This window comes from Ciona robusta, chromosome 7 (genome assembly GCF_009617815.1).
Source record: "Ciona robusta chromosome 7, ASM961781v2".
Lineage (NCBI taxonomy): Eukaryota > Metazoa > Chordata > Ascidiacea > Phlebobranchia > Cionidae > Ciona > Ciona robusta.
The window spans coordinates 111113-136770 of NC_143241.1; the positions used below are offsets into that span (position 1 = coordinate 111113).

Below are 25658 nucleotides of genomic sequence, written 5' to 3' on the forward strand. Positions count from 1 at the left end.
GTTAAAGCTACCGAACAACCGCCCACTCGCACTTAAGCGATTGTTTTAACTAAGACGCCGGTTCATAAGAAATCCTAAATATTACGAGGATTATAAAGTATTTATGTCCCGTATCCTAAAAGATTGCTCTGAAACAATTGATGACAAAGATCTAACGGGTCAGCCTGGCAGAGTAAATTACGTGCCGCATACGGGAGTATACCATCCCAAAAAAACAGGGAAGATCAGAGTGGTCTTCGATTGTTCTGCACAATTTGCCGGTTCAAGTTTAAACGATCATCTGCTTCAGGGAACCGACTTAACAAACAACCTTGTAGGTGTTCTTACCCGATTCAGGAAAGAAGAAGTTGCCTTGATGACAGATATCGAGTCAATGTTTCATCAGTTCTTTGTAAGAAAACAAGATCGGGATTTCTTGAGATTTCTGTGGTGGAAGGACGACTCGTTTCAAGAAATATTAGAGTACCGGATGAAAGTTCATTTGTTTGGCGCCAAAAGCTCACCGGGCGTCGCAAATTACGGTTTAAAGCAAGCGGCAGACGATGGTGAGGACATTTTTGGGCAAGATGTGGCAGATTTCGTTCGTCAGAACTTTTATGTTGATGATGGCTTGTTATCCGTGCCTACTGTAGATAACGCGTTGTCAATCATCAAACGCAGTCAATTACTGTGTGCAAGAGCAGGATTGAGGCTGCACAAATTTGTTTGTAACAAGCCCGAAGTTGTAGGCTATTGCAGATTCCGTCTGCAGATCGTGCGGAAGGGTTAAAATATTTTGACGTTAATTGCAGAGAACTCCCGATGGAACGCGTTTTAGGTTTAATGTGGTGTGTGCAAAACGATTCCTTTAATTTCAGGATTGAACTTAAAGACGAACCATGTACGAGACGAAACATGCTATCAACAATTTGTTCAATATATGACCCAATGTCATTTTTATGTCCAGTGATACTGGAGGGAAAGCGAATCCTGCAGTATATGTGCAGAGGGAAGCTAGATTGGGATGACCCTGTACCACCCGACATCCACGAGCGCTGGAACCTATGGAAAAAGGACATTCTAGAACTGGATCAACTTAAGGTGAAGCGTTGCTTTAAGCCGGAAGGATTCGGAGATTTGAAGACCGTAGAAGTGCATCATTTTTCGGACGCCAGCGAGAAAGGGTATGGACAGTGTTCTTACTTACGTCTTATAAATGAAAATGGTGAGGTCCATTGTTCCTTTATTATCGGCAAATCAAGAGTAGTCCCTTTAAAACCTATCACGATTCCACGACTAGAATTAACCGCGGCTGTTGTGTCTGCCCAAATGAGCGCCTACCTTAGAAAGCACCTAAGTTACGAAGGCTACAAGGAATTCTTTTGGGTGGATAGTCAGGTAGTGCTCGGTTATTTAAATAATGATGCAAAGCGATTTCAGGTTTTCGTTGCCAACAGAATCCAGAAAATCAGAGATGTATCGAAGCCAGAGTATTGGTTTCATATCTGCGGAAAAGAAAATCCAGCAGACCTAGCGAGCCGTGGTGTGTCATCTTCCCATTTACTTAAAGACGATTCGGTGTGGCTTTATGGACCGAACTTTCTGTGGGATCAAAATTTAACCGTGAATGACGGAAATTTCACTTTAACACAAGACGTGGAGAAACTGCTTCAATCAGAGACGAAGAAAAGTAAGGTGTTGAAAGCCCGTGCTGATGAAATGGAAGCAGGTTTTTTGTTCGACTTATCTAGATTAAATAGGTTTTCTTCATTTTTTCGTGCAAAAAGGGCGTTGGCGAATTGTATGATGTTACGAGACAGATTGCGGAAAGTAGACCTACCCCTCAGCTCACGAGTTAATTGCCATCTCATGGAACGTGCTGAGCGTTTAATTATTCTTTGTTTGCAGAGAGAACATTTTAGTTCCGAAATCGAAACTCTGAGTAAGACGTTGGAGTGCGACAAAAACAGCAAAACTTTGAAACGCAGTAATAATTTATTTCGGTTGAACCCGTTTGTTGATACCGAAGGTGTATTGCGAGTCGGTGGACAATTAATCCATGCCAATGTAAATATTATTGTAAAAAACCCTCGTATATTACCGCAGAAGTCCCACATCACCGAACTAATAATTCGATGGCACCATGAAAGGATGAACCACATGGGTCGAGGAATTACTCACAACGACATTCGACAAAGTGGTTGGTGGGTGATTGGAGGTTCGACAGCAATTAAAAGCTACATAAATACGTGTGTCGTGTGTCAAAAAATACGAAGGCCAACCGAAACACAAAAAATGGCAAACCTTCCGAGGGATAGAGTAATAGACGTAGCCCCCTTTTCATATTGTGCTGTTGATTTGTTTGATCCGTTTTACGCTAAGGAAAGACGGTCTGTGTTAAAACGTTATGGTGTGTTGTTGGTTCACGTGCATGGCATCTCGTGCAATTCACATAGAAATTGCAAATTCACTAGATACCAGTTCTTTTATCAACGCTCTATGCAGATTTTTAGCTCGTCGTGGCCCGGTGGCTCAAATTAGATCCGACTGTGGCACAAATTTGGTGGGGACATTCAACGAACTACAAAAGGCGGCGAGAGAATTAAACTCTGAGACAATCTCGACCTTCCTTCTGGAGTCGAGCTGTGATTTTGGATCGACTTTAAATTCAACCCGCCCCATTCGAGTCATATGGGCGGTGTATGGGAAAGGCAAATTCGAACTGCCAGAAACGTTTTACAACCCTTACTTTTGCAGAACTCGCAACAATTAGATGACGAAGCTCTTCGCACCGTCATACCCCTTGCCACTGATCTTCTGAATGATCCCGGAGCTCCTGAACCAATTACCCCCCAAATCATCTTTACGTTCGATCCAGATGGCGTCGTGTTCAGTTTCTAGTGAACCAGTTTTGGTCACGCTGGAGGAAAGAATTTCTACTGTCACTTCAGCCAAGGCAAAAGTGGGTGCAAACAAAGAACGACATTTCAGTTAACGACGTCGTACTACTGGACGAACCGAACTCTCCACGAAATAAATGGAAGATGGAACGAGTGTTGGAGATTTTCCACAGCGAAGATAAACTGGTTCGACATACGAATTTTGGTAGCAGGTGCAAGTACCAAAATGCAATAAACGTCCTAGAATTGTTAGCATCATTTTAACATATATATATATACTGCAATATGCTAAATGAACCATATTTTAAATTAAAAAAGTATGAGTAAGAAAATCAGATTTTAGCGTACTTGCATGTTAACTAAGACTTCACATAAGTGGTTGGATATCGCAACTGGCTATATCCCTGTCAGCTTTTCCCCGGGTGACTATTTCACCTGTGATCATTCCTTCCCAGATTATTCCTCAGGATGACTATTTCCCCCTCCCCAGGTGTAAGAAGTTAGGGGAAATGGCCGTAGAGGCAATGGATAGTCACGGAGAGGAAGTAGCCAGGTGAATAGTCACGTAGAGTAGGTAGCCGGGGGGGGGGGTATTAGTCACTGGAGGAAATAGTTACAGAGGGGAAGTAGCCGGGGGGATAGCTATGTGCAGAATAGTCACGGGGGGAAGTAGCCGGGGTGAATGGTCACGGAGGGGAAGTAGCCAGGGGGGATATTCATGGGTTGAATAGTCACGGAGGGGTAGTAGCCGGGGAATAGTTATGAGGAGGAAGTAGCCGGGGGGTGATAGTCACGTATTTTACAAATTACATGCAGAAAGCCTGAGAGGCGCACCGAACGAATCAAATCTGGTAATTGGTACTCTATTAACAACTTAAAACAAAGCAAGAATATGTTGCCAAACTAATGCTTTTCACCTTTTTCAAGTCTACAATTCACTGCAAATACCTACAGCCCACGGTCACTCTAATTAATTATATAGCTGTTTTGCCAATGTAATAAATAAAATGCCTCACGTTTTCGCTTCATAATCAACATCACGCACTTAACCATATATAGCGTTAATTGCGTATCGCTATGGTATGAAAGTTTTATTTTGCGCCCATTCATGCGCTGCTAATATTTGTCAAACTTTCTCTAATGTCTAGGGTTAATCACGAGTCGAATCGGGTGAAATTGATTGGATTTAAACATGCACCAAGTTCGGTCAGCATTGAAATGTGTCACGAAGGACCATCACAGGTCACAGAACTAATCATCACCCCAACACCATGTAAACGTTCTATGCAAACTCTCACTAGATTTGCTCGTTCAGTCCCACTTAAACCATCAATGAAAAAATATCCCACAGGCACTTTCCAGCTATCATTTATGCTAACAACCATAAACACTAAAGCCTTCTTCGCAGCAGGACACTCATCATCTTCAGGAGCTCCGCAGCCAAGATCAACATAACCTCTAAATTGTTGACCATCCCAGGACACATGTTTTTTGATTGCCATTTCATCCAGCATAAGGGCTCATATCACGTTCTTTTTATTTTCTTTGGCACGAAGTACTTCGGCTGATAATGATTGAAATGCTGGATTGGTGAACCCTGGACCGAGTGGTAGCCTATTTTGCTGTACCATTTTCTAATGTTTGACTGACATGGTAAAGCTAGGTTAAATGTTTTGCGAACATAATCATAGGCCTCAGAAGAATAAAACTGCAAAGTTAAGGCAAATGCCAGTAATTCTGAGGGATAGGTATTGCCTTTAAAACAGCCAGTGTTATTTTCAGAAATTCTTCTTAAAAGTGATAATGGGACGCCAGTTGTTGTATTGAGTAGTTCTTCACAATTTGCAGATACAAGGTTTTTGTTACGTAAACTTTTAATGACTTATAGTCCAGCAGAATAGTGAAATAATTGTGGAATTTGAGGTAAAAGCATAAAAATTGTTACTCTTGTAGAATTTAATAAGTTGAACATTTTGAAACTCAGACCCATTCCGAAATCTCGATTTTATGACGTCATGGTTCGAGGATTTCATAACACAGTTTTTGCTAGTTTTACTTTTTGGGGTAACACTAATTTACTGACGGCGGATGCTGCGGATGCCGACACTAATTTACTGACGCGCGTATTTACAGATGTGCGGATGAATGTGCAAAACTAATTTACTGACGCGCGGATGCTTACGGACAACAACCAAAATGCAATAAACGTCCATATTACTTACGGATGGTGGTATATATGCAATATATAGTTACGGATGGTGGTGTTTATGCATTATATAGTTACGGATGGTGGTGTATATGCATTATATAGTTACGGATGGTGGTGTATATGCATTATATAGTTACGGATGGTGGTGTATATGCATTATATAGTTACGGGTGGTGTTATATATGCATTATATAGTTACGGATGGTGGTGTTTATGCATTATATAGTTACGGATGGTGGTGTATATGCGTTATATAGTTACGGATGGTGGTATATATGCAATATATAGTTACGGATGGTGGTATTATGCATTTTATAGTTACGGATGGTGGTGTGTAACCAAGATATAGTTACGGATGGTGTTTAGTTACGGATGGTGTTTAGTTACGGATGGTGTTTAGTTACGGATGGTGTTTAGTTACGGATGGTGATGTTTATGCATTATATAGTTACGGATGGTGGTTTATATGCATTATATAGTAACGGATGGTGGTATATATGCATTATATAGTTACGGATGGTAGTGTGTAACTGTGGTTATTTAAATTAGAGACCGACCGATATCATTTTTTTCGACCAATACTGATATTTTTAGCTTTTACCGATATTTTACCGATATTTATAGTAACGGATGGTGGTATATGTGCATTATATAGTTACGGATGGTGGTGTGTAACTGTGGTTATTTAAATTAGAGACCGACCGATATCATTTTTTTCGACCAATACTGATATTTTTAGCTTTTACCGATACCGATATTTTACCGATATTTGATACTATAGCGAAACATATGAAATGATCAGTTTTAATCAAAAGTAATGCCTGTATTCAAGATATTGCAAGTTATAGAGAAAAATTGGTTGGTTTACTTGTATTTAGGAAACCTGCATGTTCTTAGGAAGGCGTTGCTTTTGTATGAAACTAGGACGCACATGAACGCTAAACTATACAACGCTCGTGGACGTTAATATACGACGCACGTGGATGTTGTTTTGTTTTTTCTCTGTTTGGTTTATATGTTTTCGTTAAATAGTTGTATACGTGGCACTGCCTTTTTCTTTTCCTGCAGTCTGAGTCGTTTAAATTATTCATTATAAAATGTAATGGGCTAGACGCAGTTGGAAAATGTATAAGTCCAAAATTAAAGGTATGTTTCTGTGTTTTTGTGCTATAATTCGTATTTGAGTATTTATGTATAACTGCATTTTTCAGTTACGTGTCAATAAAGATTCTGTAACCTTACAAAAGACTGACGAGAGAAGAGGCACCAATCTTGGTTGAAGATCGGGCGCCGCTACACTCTTTTTCTTATGGAATAAACACATTAAGTCACATAAAACGGAGAGCTAAATCTGGCATTAATATTTTATTATATAGTTATTATAGTTTTTTAAAATAGAAGGTATCAATTGAGCAGGAGTACTAGTTTTTCAAATAAACAAAAGATGTTGAAACGTGAACACACCGGATAGGTTAATTTGGTTCATGTGGGATAAAAATTCTCTTTGTATGTTTCCCTGCTTAAAATATGACATCGACGTAGAGGTTCCAAATACATTAAAGGTCCCATTAAAATATGACAATCCACCCATAACCACTCCATCTTTATCCAAAGTTTCCGTCTGTAAAAACAATCGTTTAAAACAGCGGTTCTCTAACTTTTCTAAAGATTTTGCCTGGTAGACCCTTTGCAATTAGTTTGATATTTCACAGCCCTGGAAAAAGTCAAAAAATGCTATAGGAAAATGAATAACCACACCAATGAAAGAAAAAGAAGAAACCATCAAATGAGGTAACCCTCTAAAAACTGCTGTACGGACCCCAGTTTGGGAACCGCTTGTTTCAAAGAAACGTTTTACCGTATGTAGCATGATTTTACCACTTGTGTCATGATTTTCAGCTGTTTAGTTATTAAACTGTTTCTTTGTTTGTCATCCATTTCTTCATTACATGGCTGTTGATCAACTTTATCTTTCCAACCTTCTTTTTCAGTCTTAGAGAGACCTGCCCAAGCTTTACCCCATAACCGGAAATCTAACAAATTATATTAATGTCTGTCTGTACCACAAATACATTCTAATATGGTTTACTCTTTTTAGAACAGTTAACAGTTACAAATTAAAAAGAAACAAATTAAATATATACCTACAGATTTAATTTTCTTACCAACATCTTGCAACAAAGAGCAAAACAAATTAAAAAGAAACAAATTAAATATATACCTACAGATTTAATTTTCTTACCAACATCTTGCAACAAAGAGCAAAACAAATTATATGCTGTCTGTTTTCTACTCAATAAGATTCTAGATTTCTTTGATGTGGTACAAGTAAGTTTTGATTTGTGGTTCTGTATCCACCTCTTAAAATTAAGTTTGCATGATGAGATTACTCACTTATGTGTAGCTAATATTGGTTATACCTAGAAAAGAAATCTTATCAAACTCACTTTAACTTTTGGTACTGAAAGTCCAGATATTGCAAATGCATCCGAAACAAGATTTGAAGTTGGTCTTCGCATTCTCTTTCTCCAAAATGTCATAAGGTCTTCCTTTTGTTTTTCAGTAAGATTGTTTCTAAATTACAAAACAACAGGTACGAAAAACAATATTTGTACTAACTATTTTACAAAAACTGCTTTTAAGATAAACTCACTGATCACACATACCGTATTCTCGGCATCTTCAGAGAGAAAGCAATTTTTCTTATTGGCTATTCCTATTACTGCAAAAAGAGACAATAATAAGGTAATGACTATTAGTATTATTGAGCCAAAAGATGAATTGTTAGCATCATTTTAACATATATATATATACTGCAATATGCTAAATGAACCATATTTTAAATTAAAAAAGTATGAGTAAGAAAATCAGATTTTAGCGTACTTGCATGTTAACTAAGACTTCACATAAGTGGTTGGATATCGCAACTGGCTATATCCCTGTCAGCTTTTCCCCGGGTGACTATTTCACCTGTGATCATTCCTTCCCAGATTATTCCTCAGGATGACTATTTCCCCCTCCCCAGGTGTAAGAAGTTAGGGGAAATGGCCGTAGAGGCAATGGATAGTCACGGAGAGGAAGTAGCCAGGTGAATAGTCACGTAGAGTAGGTAGCCGGGGGGGGTATTAGTCACTGGAGGAAATAGTTACAGAGGGGAAGTAGCCGGGGGGATAGCTATGTGCAGAATAGTCACGGGGGGAAGTAGCCGGGGTGAATGGTCACGGAGGGGAAGTAGCCAGGGTAAATAGTTACGGAGGAAAGTAGTTGTGGAGGGGAAGTAGCCGGGTGATTAGTCACGGAGGGGAAGTAGCCGGGGGGGGATATTCATGGGTTGAATAGTCACGGAGGGGTAGTAGCCGGGGAATAGTTATGAGGAGGAAGTAGCCGGGGGGTGATAGTCACGTATTTTACAAATTACATGCAGAAAGCCTGAGAGGCGCACCGAACGAATCAAATCTGGTAATTGGTACTCTATTAACAACTTAAAACAAAGCAAGAATATGTTGCCAAACTAATGCTTTTCACCTTTTTCAAGTCTACAATTCACTGCAAATACCTACAGCCCACGGTCACTCTAATTAATTATATAGCTGTTTTGCCAATGTAATAAATAAAATGCCTCACGTTTTCGCTTCATAATCAACATCACGCACTTAACCATATATAGCGTTAATTGCGTATCGCTATGGTATGAAAGTTTTATTTTGCGCCCATTCATGCGCTGCTAATATTTGTCAAACTTTCTCTAATGTCTAGGGTTAATCACGAGTCGAATCGGGTGAAATTGATTGGATTTAAACATGCACCAAGTTCGGTCAGCATTGAAATGTGTCACGAAGGACCATCACAGGTCACAGAACTAATCATCACCCCAACACCATGTAAACGTTCTATGCAAACTCTCACTAGATTTGCTCGTTCAGTCCCACTTAAACCATCAATGAAAAAATATCCCACAGGCACTTTCCAGCTATCATTTATGCTAACAACCATAAACACTAAAGCCTTCTTCGCAGCAGGACACTCATCATCTTCAGGAGCTCCGCAGCCAAGATCAACATAACCTCTAAATTGTTGACCATCCCAGGACACATGTTTTTTGATTGCCATTTCATCCAGCATAAGGGCTCATATCACGTTCTTTTTATTTTCTTTGGCACGAAGTACTTCGGCTGATAATGATTGAAATGCTGGATTGGTGAACCCTGGACCGAGTGGTAGCCTATTTTGCTGTACCATTTTCTAATGTTTGACTGACATGGTAAAGCTAGGTTAAATGTTTTGCGAACATAATCATAGGCCTCAGAAGAATAAAACTGCAAAGTTAAGGCAAATGCCAGTAATTCTGAGGGATAGGTATTGCCTTTAAAACAGCCAGTGTTATTTTCAGAAATTCTTCTTAAAAGTGATAATGGGACGCCAGTTGTTGTATTGAGTAGTTCTTCACAATTTGCAGATACAAGGTTTTTGTTACGTAAACTTTTAATGACTTATAGTCCAGCAGAATAGTGAAATAATTGTGGAATTTGAGGTAAAAGCATAAAAATTGTTACTCTTGTAGAATTTAATAAGTTGAACATTTTGAAACTCAGACCCATTCCGAAATCTCGATTTTATGACGTCATGGTTCGAAGATTTCATAACACAGTTTTTGCTAGTTTTACTTTTTGGGGTAACACTAATTTACTGACGGCGGATGCTGCGGATGCCGACACTAATTTACTGACGCGCGTATTTACAGATGTGCGGATGAATGTGCAAAACTAATTTACTGACGCGCGGATGCTTACGGACAACAACCAAAATGCAATAAACGTCCATATTACTTACGGATGGTGGTATATATGCAATATATAGTTACGGATGGTGGTGTTTATGCATTATATAGTTACGGATGGTGGTGTATATGCATTATATAGTTACGGATGGTGGTGTATATGCATTATATAGTTACGGATGGTGGTGTATATGCATTATATAGTTACGGGTGGTGTTATATATGCATTATATAGTTACGGATGGTGGTGTTTATGCATTATATAGTTACGGATGGTGGTGTATATGCATTATATAGTTACGGATGGTGGTATATATGCAATATATAGTTACGGATGGTGGTATATATGCATTTTATAGTTACGGATGGTGGTGTGTAACCAAGATTTAGTTACGGATGGTGTTTAGTTACGGATGGTGTTTAGTTACGGATGGTGTTTAGTTACGGATGGTGTTTAGTTACGGATGGTGATGTTTATGCATTATATAGTTACGGATGGTGGTTTATATGCATTATATAGTAACGGATGGTGGTATATATGCATTATATAGTTACGGATGGTAGTGTGTAACTGTGGTTATTTAAATTAGAGACCGACCGATATCATTTTTTTCGACCAATACTGATATTTTTAGCTTTTACCGATATTTTACCGATATTTATAGTAACGGATGGTGGTATATGTGCATTATATAGTTACGGATGGTGGTGTGTAACTGTGGTTATTTAAATTAGAGACCGACCGATATCATTTTTTTCGACCAATACTGATATTTTTAGCTTTTACCGATACCGATATTTTACCGATATTTGATACTATAGCGAAACATATGAAATGATCAGTTTTAATCAAAAGTAATGCCTGTATTCAAGATATTGCAAGTTATAGAGAAAAATTGGTTGGTTTACTTGTATTTAGGAAACCTGCATGTTCTTAGGAAGGCGTTGCTTTTGTATGAAACTAGGACGCACATGAACGCTAAACTATACAACGCTCGTGGACGTTAATATACGACGCACGTGGATGTTGTTTTGTTTTTTCTCTGTTTGGTTTATATGTTTTCGTTAAATAGTTGTATACGTGGCACTGCCTTTTTCTTTTCCTGCAGTCTGAGTCGTTTAAATTATTCATTATAAAATGTAATGGGCTAGACGCAGTTGGAAAATGTATAAGTCCAAAATTAAAGGTATGTTTCTGTGTTTTTGTGCTATAATTCGTATTTGAGTATTTATGTATAACTGCATTTTTCAGTTACGTGTCAATAAAGATTCTGTAACCTTACAAAAGACTGACGAGAGAAGAGGCACCAATCTTGGTTGAAGATCGGGCGCCGCTACACTCTTTTTCTTATGGAATAAACACATTAAGTCACATAAAACGGAGAGCTAAATCTGGCATTAATATTTTATTATATAGTTATTATAGTTTTTTAAAATAGAAGGTATCAATTGAGCAGGAGTACTAGTTTTTCAAATAAACAAAAGATGTTGAAACGTGAACACACCGGATAGGTTAATTTGGTTCATGTGGGATAAAAATTCTCTTTGTATGTTTCCCTGCTTAAAATATGACATCGACGTAGAGGTTCCAAATACATTAAAGGTCCCATTAAAATATGACAATCCACCCATAACCACTCCATCTTTATCCAAAGTTTCCGTCTGTAAAAACAATCGTTTAAAACAGCGGTTCTCTAACTTTTCTAAAGATTTTGCCTGGTAGACCCTTTGCAATTAGTTTGATATTTCACAGCCCTGGAAAAAGTCAAAAAATGCTATAGGAAAATGAATAACCACACCAATGAAAGAAAAAGAAGAAACCATCAAATGAGGTAACCCTCTAAAAACTGCTGTACGGACCCCAGTTTGGGAACCGCTTGTTTCAAAGAAACGTTTTACCGTATGTAGCATGATTTTACCACTTGTGTCATGATTTTCAGCTGTTTAGTTATTAAACTGTTTCTTTGTTTGTCATCCATTTCTTCATTACATGGCTGTTGATCAACTTTATCTTTCCAACCTTCTTTTTCAGTCTTAGAGAGACCTGCCCAAGCTTTACCCCATAACCGGAAATCTAACAAATTATATTAATGTCTGTCTGTACCACAAATACATTCTAATATGGTTTACTCTTTTTAGAACAGTTAACAGTTACAAATTAAAAAGAAACAAATTAAATATATACCTACAGATTTAATTTTCTTACCAACATCTTGCAACAAAGAGCAAAACAAATTAAAAAGAAACAAATTAAATATATACCTACAGATTTAATTTTCTTACCAACATCTTGCAACAAAGAGCAAAACAAATTATATGCTGTCTGTTTTCTACTCAATAAGATTCTAGATTTCTTTGATGTGGTACAAGTAAGTTTTGATTTGTGGTTCTGTATCCACCTCTTAAAATTAAGTTTGCATGATGAGATTACTCACTTATGTGTAGCTAATATTGGTTATACCTAGAAAAGAAATCTTATCAAACTCACTTTAACTTTTGGTACTGAAAGTCCAGATATTGCAAATGCATCCGAAACAAGATTTGAAGTTGGTCTTCGCATTCTCTTTCTCCAAAATGTCATAAGGTCTTCCTTTTGTTTTTCAGTAAGATTGTTTCTAAATTACAAAACAACAGGTACGAAAAACAATATTTGTACTAACTATTTTACAAAAACTGCTTTTAAGATAAACTCACTGATCACACATACCGTATTCTCGGCATCTTCAGAGAGAAAGCAATTTTTCTTATTGGCTATTCCTATTACTGCAAAAAGAGACAATAATAAGGTAATGACTATTAGTATTATTGAGCCAAAAGATGAATTGTTAGCATCATTTTAACATATATATATATACTGCAATATGCTAAATGAACCATATTTTAAATTAAAAAAGTATGAGTAAGAAAATCAGATTTTAGCGTACTTGCATGTTAACTAAGACTTCACATAAGTGGTTGGATATCGCAACTGGCTATATCCCTGTCAGCTTTTCCCGGGTGACTATTTCACCTGTGATCATTCCTTCCCAGATTATTCCTCAGGATGACTATTTCCCCCTCCCCAGGTGTAAGAAGTTAGGGGAAATGGCCGTAGAGGCAATGGATAGTCACGGAGAGGAAGTAGCCAGGTGAATAGTCACGTAGAGTAGGTAGCCGGGGGGGGGGGGGGTATTAGTCACTGGAGGAAATAGTTACAGAGGGGAAGTAGCCGGGGGGATAGCTATGTGCAGAATAGTCACGGGGGAAGTAGCCGGGGTGAATGGTCACGGAGGGGAAGTAGCCAGGGTAAATAGTTACGGAGGAAAGTAGTTGTGGAGGGGAAGTAGCCGGGTGATTAGTCACGGAGGGGAAGTAGCCGGGGGGGATATTCATGGGTTGAATAGTCACGGAGGGGTAGTAGCCGGGGAATAGTTATGAGGAGGAAGTAGCCGGGGGGTGATAGTCACGTATTTTACAAATTACATGCAGAAAGCCTGAGAGGCGCACCGAACGAATCAAATCTGGTAATTGGTACTCTATTAACAACTTAAAACAAAGCAAGAATATGTTGCCAAACTAATGCTTTTCACCTTTTTCAAGTCTACAATTCACTGCAAATACCTACAGCCCACGGTCACTCTAATTAATTATATAGCTGTTTTGCCAATGTAATAAATAAAATGCCTCACGTTTTCGCTTCATAATCAACATCACGCACTTAACCATATATAGCGTTAATTGCGTATCGCTATGGTATGAAAGTTTTATTTTGCGCCCATTCATGCGCTGCTAATATTTGTCAAACTTTCTCTAATGTCTAGGGTTAATCACGAGTCGAATCGGGTGAAATTGATTGGATTTAAACATGCACCAAGTTCGGTCAGCATTGAAATGTGTCACGAAGGACCATCACAGGTCACAGAACTAATCATCACCCCAACACCATGTAAACGTTCTATGCAAACTCTCACTAGATTTGCTCGTTCAGTCCCACTTAAACCATCAATGAAAAAATATCCCACAGGCACTTTCCAGCTATCATTTATGCTAACAACCATAAACACTAAAGCCTTCTTCGCAGCAGGACACTCATCATCTTCAGGAGCTCCGCAGCCAAGATCAACATAACCTCTAAATTGTTGACCATCCCAGGACACATGTTTTTTGATTGCCATTTCATCCAGCATAAGGGCTCATATCACGTTCTTTTTATTTTCTTTGGCACGAAGTACTTCGGCTGATAATGATTGAAATGCTGGATTGGTGAACCCTGGACCGAGTGGTAGCCTATTTTGCTGTACCATTTTCTAATGTTTGACTGACATGGTAAAGCTAGGTTAAATGTTTTGCGAACATAATCATAGGCCTCAGAAGAATAAAACTGCAAAGTTAAGGCAAATGCCAGTAATTCTGAGGGATAGGTATTGCCTTTAAAACAGCCAGTGTTATTTTCAGAAATTCTTCTTAAAAGTGATAATGGGACGCCAGTTGTTGTATTGAGTAGTTCTTCACAATTTGCAGATACAAGGTTTTTGTTACGTAAACTTTTAATGACTTATAGTCCAGCAGAATAGTGAAATAATTGTGGAATTTGAGGTAAAAGCATAAAAATTGTTACTCTTGTAGAATTTAATAAGTTGAACATTTTGAAACTCAGACCCATTCCGAAATCTCGATTTTATGACGTCATGGTTCGAGGATTTCATAACACAGTTTTTGCTAGTTTTACTTTTTGGGGTAACACTAATTTACTGACGGCGGATGCTGCGGATGCCGACACTAATTTACTGACGCGCGTATTTACAGATGTGCGGATGAATGTGCAAAACTAATTTACTGACGCGCGGATGCTTCCGGACAACAACCAAAATGCAATAAACGTCCATATTACTTACGGATGGTGGTATATATGCAATATATAGTTACGGATGGTGGTGTTTATGCATTATATAGTTACGGATGGTGGTGTATATGCATTATATAGTTACGGATGGTGGTGTATATGCATTATATAGTTACGGGTGGTGTTATATATGCATTATATAGTTACGGATGGTGGTGTTTATGCATTATAGTTACGGATGGTGGTGTATATGCATTATATAGTTACGGATGGTGGTATATATGCAATATATAGTTACGGATGGTGGTATATATGCATTTTATAGTTACGGATGGTGGTGTGTAACCAAGATATAGTTACGGATGGTGTTTAGTTACGGATGGTGTTTAGTTACGGATGGTGATGTTTATGCATTATATAGTTACGGATGGTGGTTTATATGCATTATATAGTAACGGATGGTGGTATATATGCATTATATAGTTACGGATGGTAGTGTGTAACTGTGGTTATTTAAATTAGAGACCGACCGATATCATTTTTTTCGACCAATACTGATATTTTTAGCTTTTACCGATACCGATATTTTACCGATATTTATAGTAACGGATGGTGGTATATATGCATTATATAGTTACGGATGGTGGTGTGTAACTGTGGTTATTTAAATTAGAGACCGACCGATATCATTTTTTTCGACCAATACTGATATTTTTAGCTTTTACCGATACCGATATTTTACCGATATTTGATACTATAGCGAAACATATGAAATGATCAGTTTTAATCAAAAGTAATGCCTGTATTCAAGATATTGCAAGTTATAGAGAAAAATTGGTTGGTTTACTTGTATTTAGGAAACCTGCATGTTCTTAGGAAGGCGTTGCTTTTGTATGAAACTAGGACGCACATGAACGCTAAACTATACAACGCTCGCGGACGTTAATATACGACGCACGTGGATGTTGTTTTGTTTTTTCTCTGTTTGGTTTATATGTTTTCGTTAAATAGTTGTATACGTGGCACTGCCTTTTTCTTTTCCTGCAGTCTGAGTCGTTTAAATTATTCATTATAAAATGTAATGGGCTAGACGCAGTTGGAAAATGTATAAGTCCAAAATTAAAGGTATGTTTCTGTGTTTTTGTGCTATAATTCGTATTTGAGTATTTATGTATAACTGCATTTTTCAGTTACGTGTCAATAAAGATTCTGTAACCTTACAAAAGACTGACGAGAGAAGAGGCACCAATCTTGGTTGAAGATCGGGCGCCGCTACACTCTTTTTCTTATGGAATAAACACATTAAGTCACATAAAACGGAGAGCTAAATCTGGCATTAATATTTTATTATATAGTTATTATAGTTTTTTAAAATAGAAGGTATCAATTGAGCAGGAGTACTAGTTTTTCAAATAAACAAAAGATGTTGAAACGTGAACACACCGGATAGGTTAATTTGGTTCATGTGGGATAAAAATTCTCTTTGTATGTTTCCCTGCTTAAAATATGACATCGACGTAGAGGTTCCAAATACATTAAAGGTCCCATTAAAATATGACAATCCACCCATAACCACTCCATCTTTATCCAAAGTTTCCGTCTGTAAAAACAATCGTTTAAAACAGCGGTTCTCTAACTTTTCTAAAGATTTTGCCTGGTAGACCCTTTGCAATTAGTTTGATATTTCACAGCCCTGGAAAAAGTCAAAAAATGCTATAGGAAAATGAATAACCACACCAATGAAAGAAAAAGAAGAAACCATCAAATGAGGTAACCCTCTAAAAACTGCTGTACGGACCCCAGTTTGGGAACCGCTTGTTTCAAAGAAACGTTTTACCGTATGTAGCATGATTTTACCACTTGTGTCATGATTTTCAGCTGTTTAGTTATTAAACTGTTTCTTTGTTTGTCATCCATTTCTTCATTACATGGCTGTTGATCAACTTTATCTTTCCAACCTTCTTTTTCAGTCTTAGAGAGACCTGCCCAAGCTTTACCCCATAACCGGAAATCTAACAAATTATATTAATGTCTGTCTGTACCACAAATACATTCTAATATGGTTTACTCTTTTTAGAACAGTTAACAGTTACAAATTAAAAAGAAACAAATTAAATATATACCTACAGATTTAATTTTCTTACCAACATCTTGCAACAAAGAGCAAAACAAATTAAAAAGAAACAAATTAAATATATACCTACAGATTTAATTTTCTTACCAACATCTTGCAACAAAGAGCAAAACAAATTATATGCTGTCTGTTTTCTACTCAATAAGATTCTAGATTTCTTTGATGTGGTACAAGTAAGTTTTGATTTGTGGTTCTGTATCCACCTCTTAAAATTAAGTTTGCATGATGAGATTACTCACTTATGTGTAGCTAATATTGGTTATACCTAGAAAAGAAATCTTATCAAACTCACTTTAACTTTTGGTACTGAAAGTCCAGATATTGCAAATGCATCCGAAACAAGATTTGAAGTTGGTCTTCGCATTCTCTTTCTCCAAAATGTCATAAGGTCTTCCTTTTGTTTTTCAGTAAGATTGTTTCTAAATTACAAAACAACAGGTACGAAAAACAATATTTGTACTAACTATTTTACAAAAACTGCTTTTAAGATAAACTCACTGATCACACATACCGTATTCTCGGCATCTTCAGAGAGAAAGCAATTTTTCTTATTGGCTATTCCTATTACTGCAAAAAGAGACAATAATAAGGTAATGACTATTAGTATTATTGAGCCAAAAGATGAATTGTTAGCATCATTTTAACATATATATATATACTGCAATATGCTAAATGAACCATATTTTAAATTAAAAAAGTATGAGTAAGAAAATCAGATTTTAGCGTACTTGCATGTTAACTAAGACTTCACATAAGTGGTTGGATATCGCAACTGGCTATATCCCTGTCAGCTTTTCCCCGGGTGACTATTTCACCTGTGATCATTCCTTCCCAGATTATTCCTCAGGATGACTATTTCCCCCTCCCCAGGTGTAAGAAGTTAGGGGAAATGGCCGTAGAGGCAATGGATAGTCACGGAGAGGAAGTAGCCAGGTGAATAGTCACGTAGAGTAGGTAGCCGGGGGGGGGTATTAGTCACTGGAGGAAATAGTTACAGAGGGGAAGTAGCCGGGGGGATAGCTATGTGCAGAATAGTCACGGGGGAAGTAGCCGGGGTGAATGGTCACGGAGGGGAAGTAGCCAGGGTAAATAGTTACGGAGGAAAGTAGTTGTGGAGGGGAAGTAGCCGGGTGATTAGTCACGGAGGGGAAGTAGCCGGGGGGGATATTCATGGGTTGAATAGTCACGGAGGGGTAGTAGCCGGGGAATAGTTATGAGGAGGAAGTAGCCGGGGGTGATAGTCACGTATTTTACAAATTACATGCAGAAAGCCTGAGAGGCGCACCGAACGAATCAAATCTGGTAATTGGTACTCTATTAACAACTTAAAACAAAGCAAGAATATGTTGCCAAACTAATGCTTTTCACCTTTTTCAAGTCTACAATTCACTGCAAATACCTACAGCCCACGGTCACTCTAATTAATTATATAGCTGTTTTGCCAATGTAATAAATAAAATGCCTCACGTTTTCGCTTCATAATCAACATCACGCACTTAACCATATATAGCGTTAATTGCGTATCGCTATGGTATGAAAGTTTTATTTTGCGCCCATTCATGCGCTGCTAATATTTGTCAAACTTTCTCTAATGTCTAGGGTTAATCACGAGTCGAATCGGGTGAAATTGATTGGATTTAAACATGCACCAAGTTCGGTCAGCATTGAAATGTGTCACGAAGGACCATCACAGGTCACAGAACTAATCATCACCCCAACACCATGTAAACGTTCTATGCAAACTCTCACTAGATTTGCTCGTTCAGTCCCACTTAAACCATCAATGAAAAAATATCCCACAGGCACTTTCCAGCTATCATTTATGCTAACAACCATAAACACTAAAGCCTTCTTCGCAGCAGGACACTCATCATCTTCAGGAGCTCCGCAGCCAAGATCAACATAACCTCTAAATTGTTGACCATCCCAGGACACATGTTTTTTGATTGCCATTTCATCCAGCATAAGGGCTCATATCACGTTCTTTTTATTTTCTTTGGCACGAAGTACTTCGGCTGATAATGATTGAAATGCTGGATTGGTGAACCCTGGACCGAGTGGTAGCCTATTTTGCTGTACCATTTTCTAATGTTTGACTGACATGGTAAAGCTAGGTTAAATGTTTTGCGAACATAATCATAGGCCTCAGAAGAATAAAACTGCAAAGTTAAGGCAAATGCCAGTAATTCTGAGGGATAGGTATTGCCTTTAAAACAGCCAGTGTTATTTTCAGAAATTCTTCTTAAAAGTGATAATGGGACGCCAGTTGTTGTATTGAGTAGTTCTTCACAATTTGCAGATACAAGGTTTTTGTTACGTAAACTTTTAATGACTTATAGTCCAGCAGAATAGTGAAATAATTGTGGAATTTGAGGTAAAAGCATAAAAATTGTTACTCTTGTAGAATTTAATAAGTTGAACATTTTGAAACTCAGACCCATTCCGAAATCTCGATTTTATGACGTCATGGTTCGAAGATTTCATAACACAGTTTTTGCTAGTTTTACTTTTTGGGGTAACACTAATTTACTGACGGCGGATGCTGCGGATGCCGACACTAATTTACTGACGCGCGTATTTACAGATGTGCGGATGAATGTGCAAAACTAATTTACTGACGCGCGGATGCTTACGGACAACAACCAAAATGCAATAAACGTCCATATTACTTACGGATGGTGGTATATATGCAATATATAGTTACGGATGGTGGTGTTTATGCATTATATAGTTACGGATGGTGGTGTATATGCATTATATAGTTACGGATGGTGGTGTATATGCATTATATAGTTACGGATGGTGGTGTATATGCATTATATAGTTACGGGTGGTGTTATATATGCATTATATAGTTACGGATGGTGGTGTTTATGCATTATATAGTTACGGATGGTGGTGTATATGCATTATATAGTTACGGATGGTGGTATATATGCAATATATAGTTACGGATGGTGGTATATATGCATTTTATAGTTACGGATGGTGGTGTGTAACCAAGATATAGTTACGGATGGTGTTTAGTTACGGATGGTGTTTAGTTACGGATGGTGTTTAGTTACGGATGGTGTTTAGTTACGGATGGTGATGTTTATGCATTATATAGTTACGGATGGTGGTTTATATGCATTATATAGTAACGGATGGTGGTATATATGCATTATATAGTTACGGATGGTAGTGTGTAACTGTGGTTATTTAAATTAGAGACCGACCGATATCATTTTTTTCGACCAATACTGATATTTTTAGCTTTTACCGATATTTTACCGATATTTATAGTAACGGATGGTGGTATATGTGCATTATATAGTTACGGATGGTGGTGTGTAACTGTGGTTATTTAAATTAGAGACCGACCGATATCATTTTTTTCGACCAATACTGATATTTTTAGCTTTTACCGATACCGATATTTTACCGATATTTGATACTATAGCGAAACATATGAAATGATCAGTTTTAATCAAAAGTAATGCCTGTATTCAAGATATTGCAAGTTATAGAGAAAAATTGGTTGGTTTACTTGTATTTAGGAAACCTGCATGTTCTTAGGAAGGCGTTGCTTTTGTATGAAACTAGGACGCACATGAACGCTAAACTATACAACGCTCGTGGACGTTAATATACGACGCACGTGGATGTTGTTTTGTTTTTTCTCTGTTTGGTTTATATGTTTTCGTTAAATAGTTGTATACGTGGCACTGCCTTTTTCTTTTCCTGCAGTCTGAGTCGTTTAAATTATTCATTATAAAATGTAATGGGCTAGACGCAGTTGGAAAATGTATAAGTCCAAAATTAAAGGTATGTTTCTGTGTTTTTGTGCTATAATTCGTATTTGAGTATTTATGTATAACTGCATTTTTCAGTTACGTGTCAATAAAGATTCTGTAACCTTACAAAAGACTGACGAGAGAAGAGGCACCAATCTTGGTTGAAGATCGGGCGCCGCTACACTCTTTTTCTTATGGAATAAACACATTAAGTCACATAAAACGGAGAGCTAAATCTGGCATTAATATTTTATTATATAGTTATTATAGTTTTTTAAAATAGAAGGTATCAATTGAGCAGGAGTACTAGTTTTTCAAATAAACAAAAGATGTTGAAACGTGAACACACCGGATAGGTTAATTTGGTTCATGTGGGATAAAAATTCTCTTTGTATGTTTCCCTGCTTAAAATATGACATCGACGTAGAGGTTCCAAATACATTAAAGGTCCCATTAAAATATGACAATCCACCCATAACCACTCCATCTTTATCCAAAGTTTCCGTCTGTAAAAACAATCGTTTAAAACAGCGGTTCTCTAACTTTTCTAAAGATTTTGCCTGGTAGACCCTTTGCAATTAGTTTGATATTTCACAGCCCTGGAAAAAGTCAAAAAATGCTATAGGAAAATGAATAACCACACCAATGAAAGAAAAAGAAGAAACCATCAAATGAGGTAACCCTCTAAAAACTGCTGTACGGACCCCAGTTTGGGAACCGCTTGTTTCAAAGAAACGTTTTACCGTATGTAGCATGATTTTACCACTTGTGTCATGATTTTCAGCTGTTTAGTTATTAAACTGTTTCTTTGTTTGTCATCCATTTCTTCATTACATGGCTGTTGATCAACTTTATCTTTCCAACCTTCTTTTTCAGTCTTAGAGAGACCTGCCCAAGCTTTACCCCATAACCGGAAATCTAACAAATTATATTAATGTCTGTCTGTACCACAAATACATTCTAATATGGTTTACTCTTTTTAGAACAGTTAACAGTTACAAATTAAAAAGAAACAAATTAAATATATACCTACAGATTTAATTTTCTTACCAACATCTTGCAACAAAGAGCAAAACAAATTAAAAAGAAACAAATTAAATATATACCTACAGATTTAATTTTCTTACCAACATCTTGCAACAAAGAGCAAAACAAATTATATGCTGTCTGTTTTCTACTCAATAAGATTCTAGATTTCTTTGATGTGGTACAAGTAAGTTTTGATTTGTGGTTCTGTATCCACCTCTTAAAATTAAGTTTGCATGATGAGATTACTCACTTATGTGTAGCTAATATTGGTTATACCTAGAAAAGAAATCTTATCAAACTCACTTTAACTTTTGGTACTGAAAGTCCAGATATTGCAAATGCATCCGAAACAAGATTTGAAGTTGGTCTTCGCATTCTCTTTCTCCAAAATGTCATAAGGTCTTCCTTTTGTTTTTCAGTAAGATTGTTTCTAAATTACAAAACAACAGGTACGAAAAACAATATTTGTACTAACTATTTTACAAAAACTGCTTTTAAGATAAACTCACTGATCACACATACCGTATTCTCGGCATCTTCAGAGAGAAAGCAATTTTTCTTATTGGCTATTCCTATTACTGCAAAAAGAGACAATAATAAGGTAATGACTATTAGTATTATTGAGCCAAAAGATGAATTGTTAGCATCATTTTAACATATATATATATACTGCAATATGCTAAATGAACCATATTTTAAATTAAAAAAGTATGAGTAAGAAAATCAGATTTTAGCGTACTTGCATGTTAACTAAGACTTCACATAAGTGGTTGGATATCGCAACTGGCTATATCCCTGTCAGCTTTTCCCCGGGTGACTATTTCACCTGTGATCATTCCTTCCCAGATTATTCCTCAGGATGACTATTTCCCCCTCCCCAGGTGTAAGAAGTTAGGGGAAATGGCCGTAGAGGCAATGGATAGTCACGGAGAGGAAGTAGCCAGGTGAATAGTCACGTAGAGTAGGTAGCCGGGGGGGGGTATTAGTCACTGGAGGAAATAGTTACAGAGGGGAAGTAGCCGGGGGGATAGCTATGTGCAGAATAGTCACGGGGGGAAGTAGCCGGGGTGAATGGTCACGGAGGGGAAGTAGCCAGGGTAAATAGTTACGGAGGAAAGTAGTTGTGGAGGGGAAGTAGCCGGGTGATTAGTCACGGAGGGGAAGTAGCCGGGGGGGATATTCATGGGTTGAATAGTCACGGAGGGGTAGTAGCCGGGGAATAGTTATGAGGAGGAAGTAGCCGGGGGTGATAGTCACGTATTTTACAAATTACATGCAGAAAGCCTGAGAGGCGCACCGAACGAATCAAATCTGGTAATTGGTACTCTATTAACAACTTAAAACAAAGCAAGAATATGTTGCCAAACTAATGCTTTTCACCTTTTTCAAGTCTACAATTCACTGCAAATACCTACAGCCCACGGTCACTCTAATTAATTATATAGCTGTTTTGCCAATGTAATAAATAAAATGCCTCACGTTTTCGCTTCATAATCAACATCACGCACTTAACCATATATAGCGTTAATTGCGTATCGCTATGGTATGAAAGTTTTATTTTGCGCCCATTCATGCGCTGCTAATATTTGTCAAACTTTCTCTAATGTCTAGGGTTAATCACGAGTCGAATCGGGTGAAATTGATTGGATTTAAACATGCACCAAGTTCGGTCAGCATTGAAATGTGTCACGAAGGACCATCACAGGTCACAGAACTAATCATCACCCCAACACCATGTAAACGTTCTATGCAAACTCTCACTAGATTTGCTCGTTCAGTCCCACTTAAACCATCAATGAAAAAATATCCCACAGGCACTTTCCAGCTATCATTTATGCTAACAACCATAAACACTAAAGCCTTCTTCGCAGCAGGACACTCATCATCTTCAGGAGCTCCGCAGCCAAGATCAACATAACCTCTAAATTGTTGACCATCCCAGGACACATGTTTTTTGATTGCCATTTCATCCAGCATAAGGGCTCATATCACGTTCTTTTTATTTTCTTTGGCACGAAGTACTTCGGCTGATAATGATTGAAATGCTGGATTGGTGAACCCTGGACCGAGTGGTAGCCTATTTTGCTGTACCATTTTCTAATGTTTGACTGACATGGTAAAGCTAGGTTAAATGTTTTGCGAACATAATCATAGGCCTCAGAAGAATAAAACTGCAAAGTTAAGGCAAATGCCAGTAATTCTGAGGGATAGGTATTGCCTTTAAAACAGCCAGTGTTATTTTCAGAAATTCTTCTTAAAAGTGATAATGGGACGCCAGTTGTTGTATTGAGTAGTTCTTCACAATTTGCAGATACAAGGTTTTTGTTACGTAAACTTTTAATGACTTATAGTCCAGCAGAATAGTGAAATAATTGTGGAATTTGAGGTAAAAGCATAAAAATTGTTACTCTTGTAGAATTTAATAAGTTGAACATTTTGAAACTCAGACCCATTCCGAAATCTCGATTTTATGACGTCATGGTTCGAGGATTTCATAACACAGTTTTTGCTAGTTTTACTTTTTGGGGTAACACTAATTTACTGACGGCGGATGCTGCGGATGCCGACACTAATTTACTGACGCGCGTATTTACAGATGTGCGGATGAATGTGCAAAACTAATTTACTGACGCGCGGATGCTTACGGACAACAACCAAAATGCAATAAACGTCCATATTACTTACGGATGGTGGTATATATGCAATATATAGTTACGGATGGTGGTGTTTATGCATTATATAGTTACGGATGGTGGTGTATATGCATTATATAGTTACGGATGGTGGTGTATATGCATTATATAGTTACGGATGGTGGTGTATATGCATTATATAGTTACGGGTGGTGTTATATATGCATTATATAGTTACGGATGGTGGTGTTTATGCATTATATAGTTACGGATGGTGGTGTATATGCATTATATAGTTACGGATGGTGGTATATATGCAATATATAGTTACGGATGGTGGTATATATGCATTTTATAGTTACGGATGGTGGTGTGTAACCAAGATATAGTTACGGATGGTGTTTAGTTACGGATGGTGTTTAGTTACGGATGGTGTTTAGTTACGGATGGTGTTTAGTTACGGATGGTGTTTAGTTACGGATGGTGATGTTTATGCATTATATAGTTACGGATGGTGGTTTATATGCATTATATAGTAACGGATGGTGGTATATATGCATTATATAGTTACGGATGGTAGTGTGTAACTGTGGTTATTTAAATTAGAGACCGACCGATATCATTTTTTTCGACCAATACTGATATTTTTAGCTTTTACCGATACCGATATTTTACCGATATTTATAGTAACGGATGGGTATATATGCATTATATAGTTACGGATGGTGGTGTGTAACTGTGGTTATTTAAATTAGAGACCGACCGATATCATTTTTTTCGACCAATACTGATATTTTTAGCTTTTACCGATACCGATATTTTACCGATATTTGATACTATAGCGAAACATATGAAATGATCAGTTTTAATCAAAAGTAATGCCTGTATTCAAGATATTGCAAGTTATAGAGAAAAATTGGTTGGTTTACTTGTATTTAGGAAACCTGCATGTTCTTAGGAAGGCGTTGCTTTTGTATGAAACTAGGACGCACATGAACGCTAAACTATACAACGCTCGTGGACGTTAATATACGACGCACGTGGATGTTGTTTTGTTTTTTCTCTGTTTGGTTTATATGTTTTCGTTAAATAGTTGTATACGTGGCACTGCCTTTTTCTTTTCCTGCAGTCTGAGTCGTTTAAATTATTCATTATAAAATGTAATGGGCTAGACGCAGTTGGAAAATGTATAAGTCCAAAATTAAAGGTATGTTTCTGTGTTTTTGTGCTATAATTCGTATTTGAGTATTTATGTATAACTGCATTTTTCAGTTACGTGTCAATAAAGATTCTGTAACCTTACAAAAGACTGACGAGAGAAGAGGCACCAATCTTGGTTGAAGATCGGGCGCCGCTACACTCTTTTTCTTATGGAATAAACACATTAAGTCACATAAAA

At 37.4% G+C, this 25658-nt stretch overlaps 6 protein-coding genes across 7 annotated transcripts; 2 read left to right on the top strand and 4 right to left on the bottom strand.

Annotated features, from left to right (window-relative positions):
* Nucleotides 1-103: 103 nt before the first annotated feature.
* LOC149733193 (uncharacterized) lies at nucleotides 104-769 on the top strand. The gene has a single exon (XM_089881156.1). It carries the CDS (start codon nucleotides 104-106, stop codon nucleotides 767-769), a length of 666 nt encoding a protein of 221 aa, XP_089737282.1.
* Nucleotides 770-927: 158 nt separating this feature from the next.
* Nucleotides 928-2520, top strand: LOC149733194 (uncharacterized). Its single transcript, XM_089881157.1, has one exon. The coding sequence runs from the start codon at nucleotides 928-930 to the stop codon at nucleotides 2518-2520; it is 1593 nt and encodes a 530-aa protein (XP_089737283.1).
* A 3997-nt stretch (nucleotides 2521-6517) lies between these two features.
* On the bottom strand, nucleotides 6518-7664 carry LOC149733195 (uncharacterized). 2 transcript variants are annotated; one of them, XM_089880589.1, is made up of 4 exons: nucleotides 7536-7664; nucleotides 7331-7448; nucleotides 6967-7121; nucleotides 6518-6709 (listed from the first exon to the last, which is right to left on the bottom strand). In XM_089880589.1, exons 1-4 carry the CDS (start codon nucleotides 7626-7628, stop codon nucleotides 6518-6520), a joined length of 558 nt encoding a protein of 185 aa, XP_089736715.1. In that variant the 5' UTR covers nucleotides 7629-7664. The 2 variants fall into 2 exon arrangements, with proteins under 2 accessions (XP_089736715.1, XP_089736716.1); XM_089880590.1 differs by having other exon boundaries at nucleotides 6553-7121.
* A 3534-nt stretch (nucleotides 7665-11198) lies between these two features.
* Nucleotides 11199-12660, bottom strand: LOC149733196 (uncharacterized). The gene is made up of 4 exons (XM_089880636.1): nucleotides 12354-12660; nucleotides 12149-12266; nucleotides 11785-11939; nucleotides 11199-11527 (listed from the first exon to the last, which is right to left on the bottom strand). The coding sequence occupies exons 1-4, from the start codon at nucleotides 12444-12446 to the stop codon at nucleotides 11336-11338; spliced, it is 558 nt and encodes a 185-aa protein (XP_089736762.1). The 5' UTR covers nucleotides 12447-12660; the 3' UTR covers nucleotides 11199-11335.
* Nucleotides 12661-16095: 3435 nt separating this feature from the next.
* On the bottom strand, nucleotides 16096-17242 carry LOC149733197 (uncharacterized). Its single transcript, XM_089880642.1, has 4 exons — nucleotides 17114-17242; nucleotides 16909-17026; nucleotides 16545-16699; nucleotides 16096-16287 (listed from the first exon to the last, which is right to left on the bottom strand). Exons 1-4 carry the CDS (start codon nucleotides 17204-17206, stop codon nucleotides 16096-16098), a joined length of 558 nt encoding a protein of 185 aa, XP_089736768.1. The 5' UTR covers nucleotides 17207-17242.
* A 3669-nt stretch (nucleotides 17243-20911) lies between these two features.
* Nucleotides 20912-22058, bottom strand: LOC149733198 (uncharacterized). Its single transcript, XM_089880634.1, has 4 exons — nucleotides 21930-22058; nucleotides 21725-21842; nucleotides 21361-21515; nucleotides 20912-21103 (listed from the first exon to the last, which is right to left on the bottom strand). The coding sequence occupies exons 1-4, from the start codon at nucleotides 22020-22022 to the stop codon at nucleotides 20912-20914; spliced, it is 558 nt and encodes a 185-aa protein (XP_089736760.1). The 5' UTR covers nucleotides 22023-22058.
* Nucleotides 22059-25658: the final 3600 nt, after the last annotated feature.

Coding starts and splice junctions, on each gene's coding strand:
- LOC149733193 (XM_089881156.1), top strand. CDS start 104: ATGTCCCGTATCCTAAAAGATTGCTCTGAAACAATTGATGACAAAGAT.
- LOC149733194 (XM_089881157.1), top strand. CDS start 928: ATGTCATTTTTATGTCCAGTGATACTGGAGGGAAAGCGAATCCTGCAG.
- LOC149733195 (XM_089880589.1), bottom strand. CDS start 7,628: ATGACATTTTGGAGAAAGAGAATGCGAAGACCAACTTCAAATCTTGTT. Junction 7,122..7,330: donor CTCTTTGTTGCAAGATGTTG/GTAAGAAAATTA, acceptor ATAATTTGTTAG/ATTTCCGGTTATGGGGTAAA. Junction 6,710..6,966: donor TGAAAATCATGACACAAGTG/GTAAAATCATGC, acceptor TTGTTTTTACAG/ACGGAAACTTTGGATAAAGA.
- LOC149733196 (XM_089880636.1), bottom strand. CDS start 12,446: ATGACATTTTGGAGAAAGAGAATGCGAAGACCAACTTCAAATCTTGTT. Junction 12,267..12,353: donor TTTCAGTACCAAAAGTTAAA/GTGAGTTTGATA, acceptor CTTAATTTTAAG/AGGTGGATACAGAACCACAA. Junction 11,528..11,784: donor TGAAAATCATGACACAAGTG/GTAAAATCATGC, acceptor TTGTTTTTACAG/ACGGAAACTTTGGATAAAGA.
- LOC149733197 (XM_089880642.1), bottom strand. CDS start 17,206: ATGACATTTTGGAGAAAGAGAATGCGAAGACCAACTTCAAATCTTGTT. Junction 17,027..17,113: donor TTTCAGTACCAAAAGTTAAA/GTGAGTTTGATA, acceptor CTTAATTTTAAG/AGGTGGATACAGAACCACAA. Junction 16,700..16,908: donor CTCTTTGTTGCAAGATGTTG/GTAAGAAAATTA, acceptor ATAATTTGTTAG/ATTTCCGGTTATGGGGTAAA.
- LOC149733198 (XM_089880634.1), bottom strand. CDS start 22,022: ATGACATTTTGGAGAAAGAGAATGCGAAGACCAACTTCAAATCTTGTT. Junction 21,516..21,724: donor CTCTTTGTTGCAAGATGTTG/GTAAGAAAATTA, acceptor ATAATTTGTTAG/ATTTCCGGTTATGGGGTAAA. Junction 21,104..21,360: donor TGAAAATCATGACACAAGTG/GTAAAATCATGC, acceptor TTGTTTTTACAG/ACGGAAACTTTGGATAAAGA.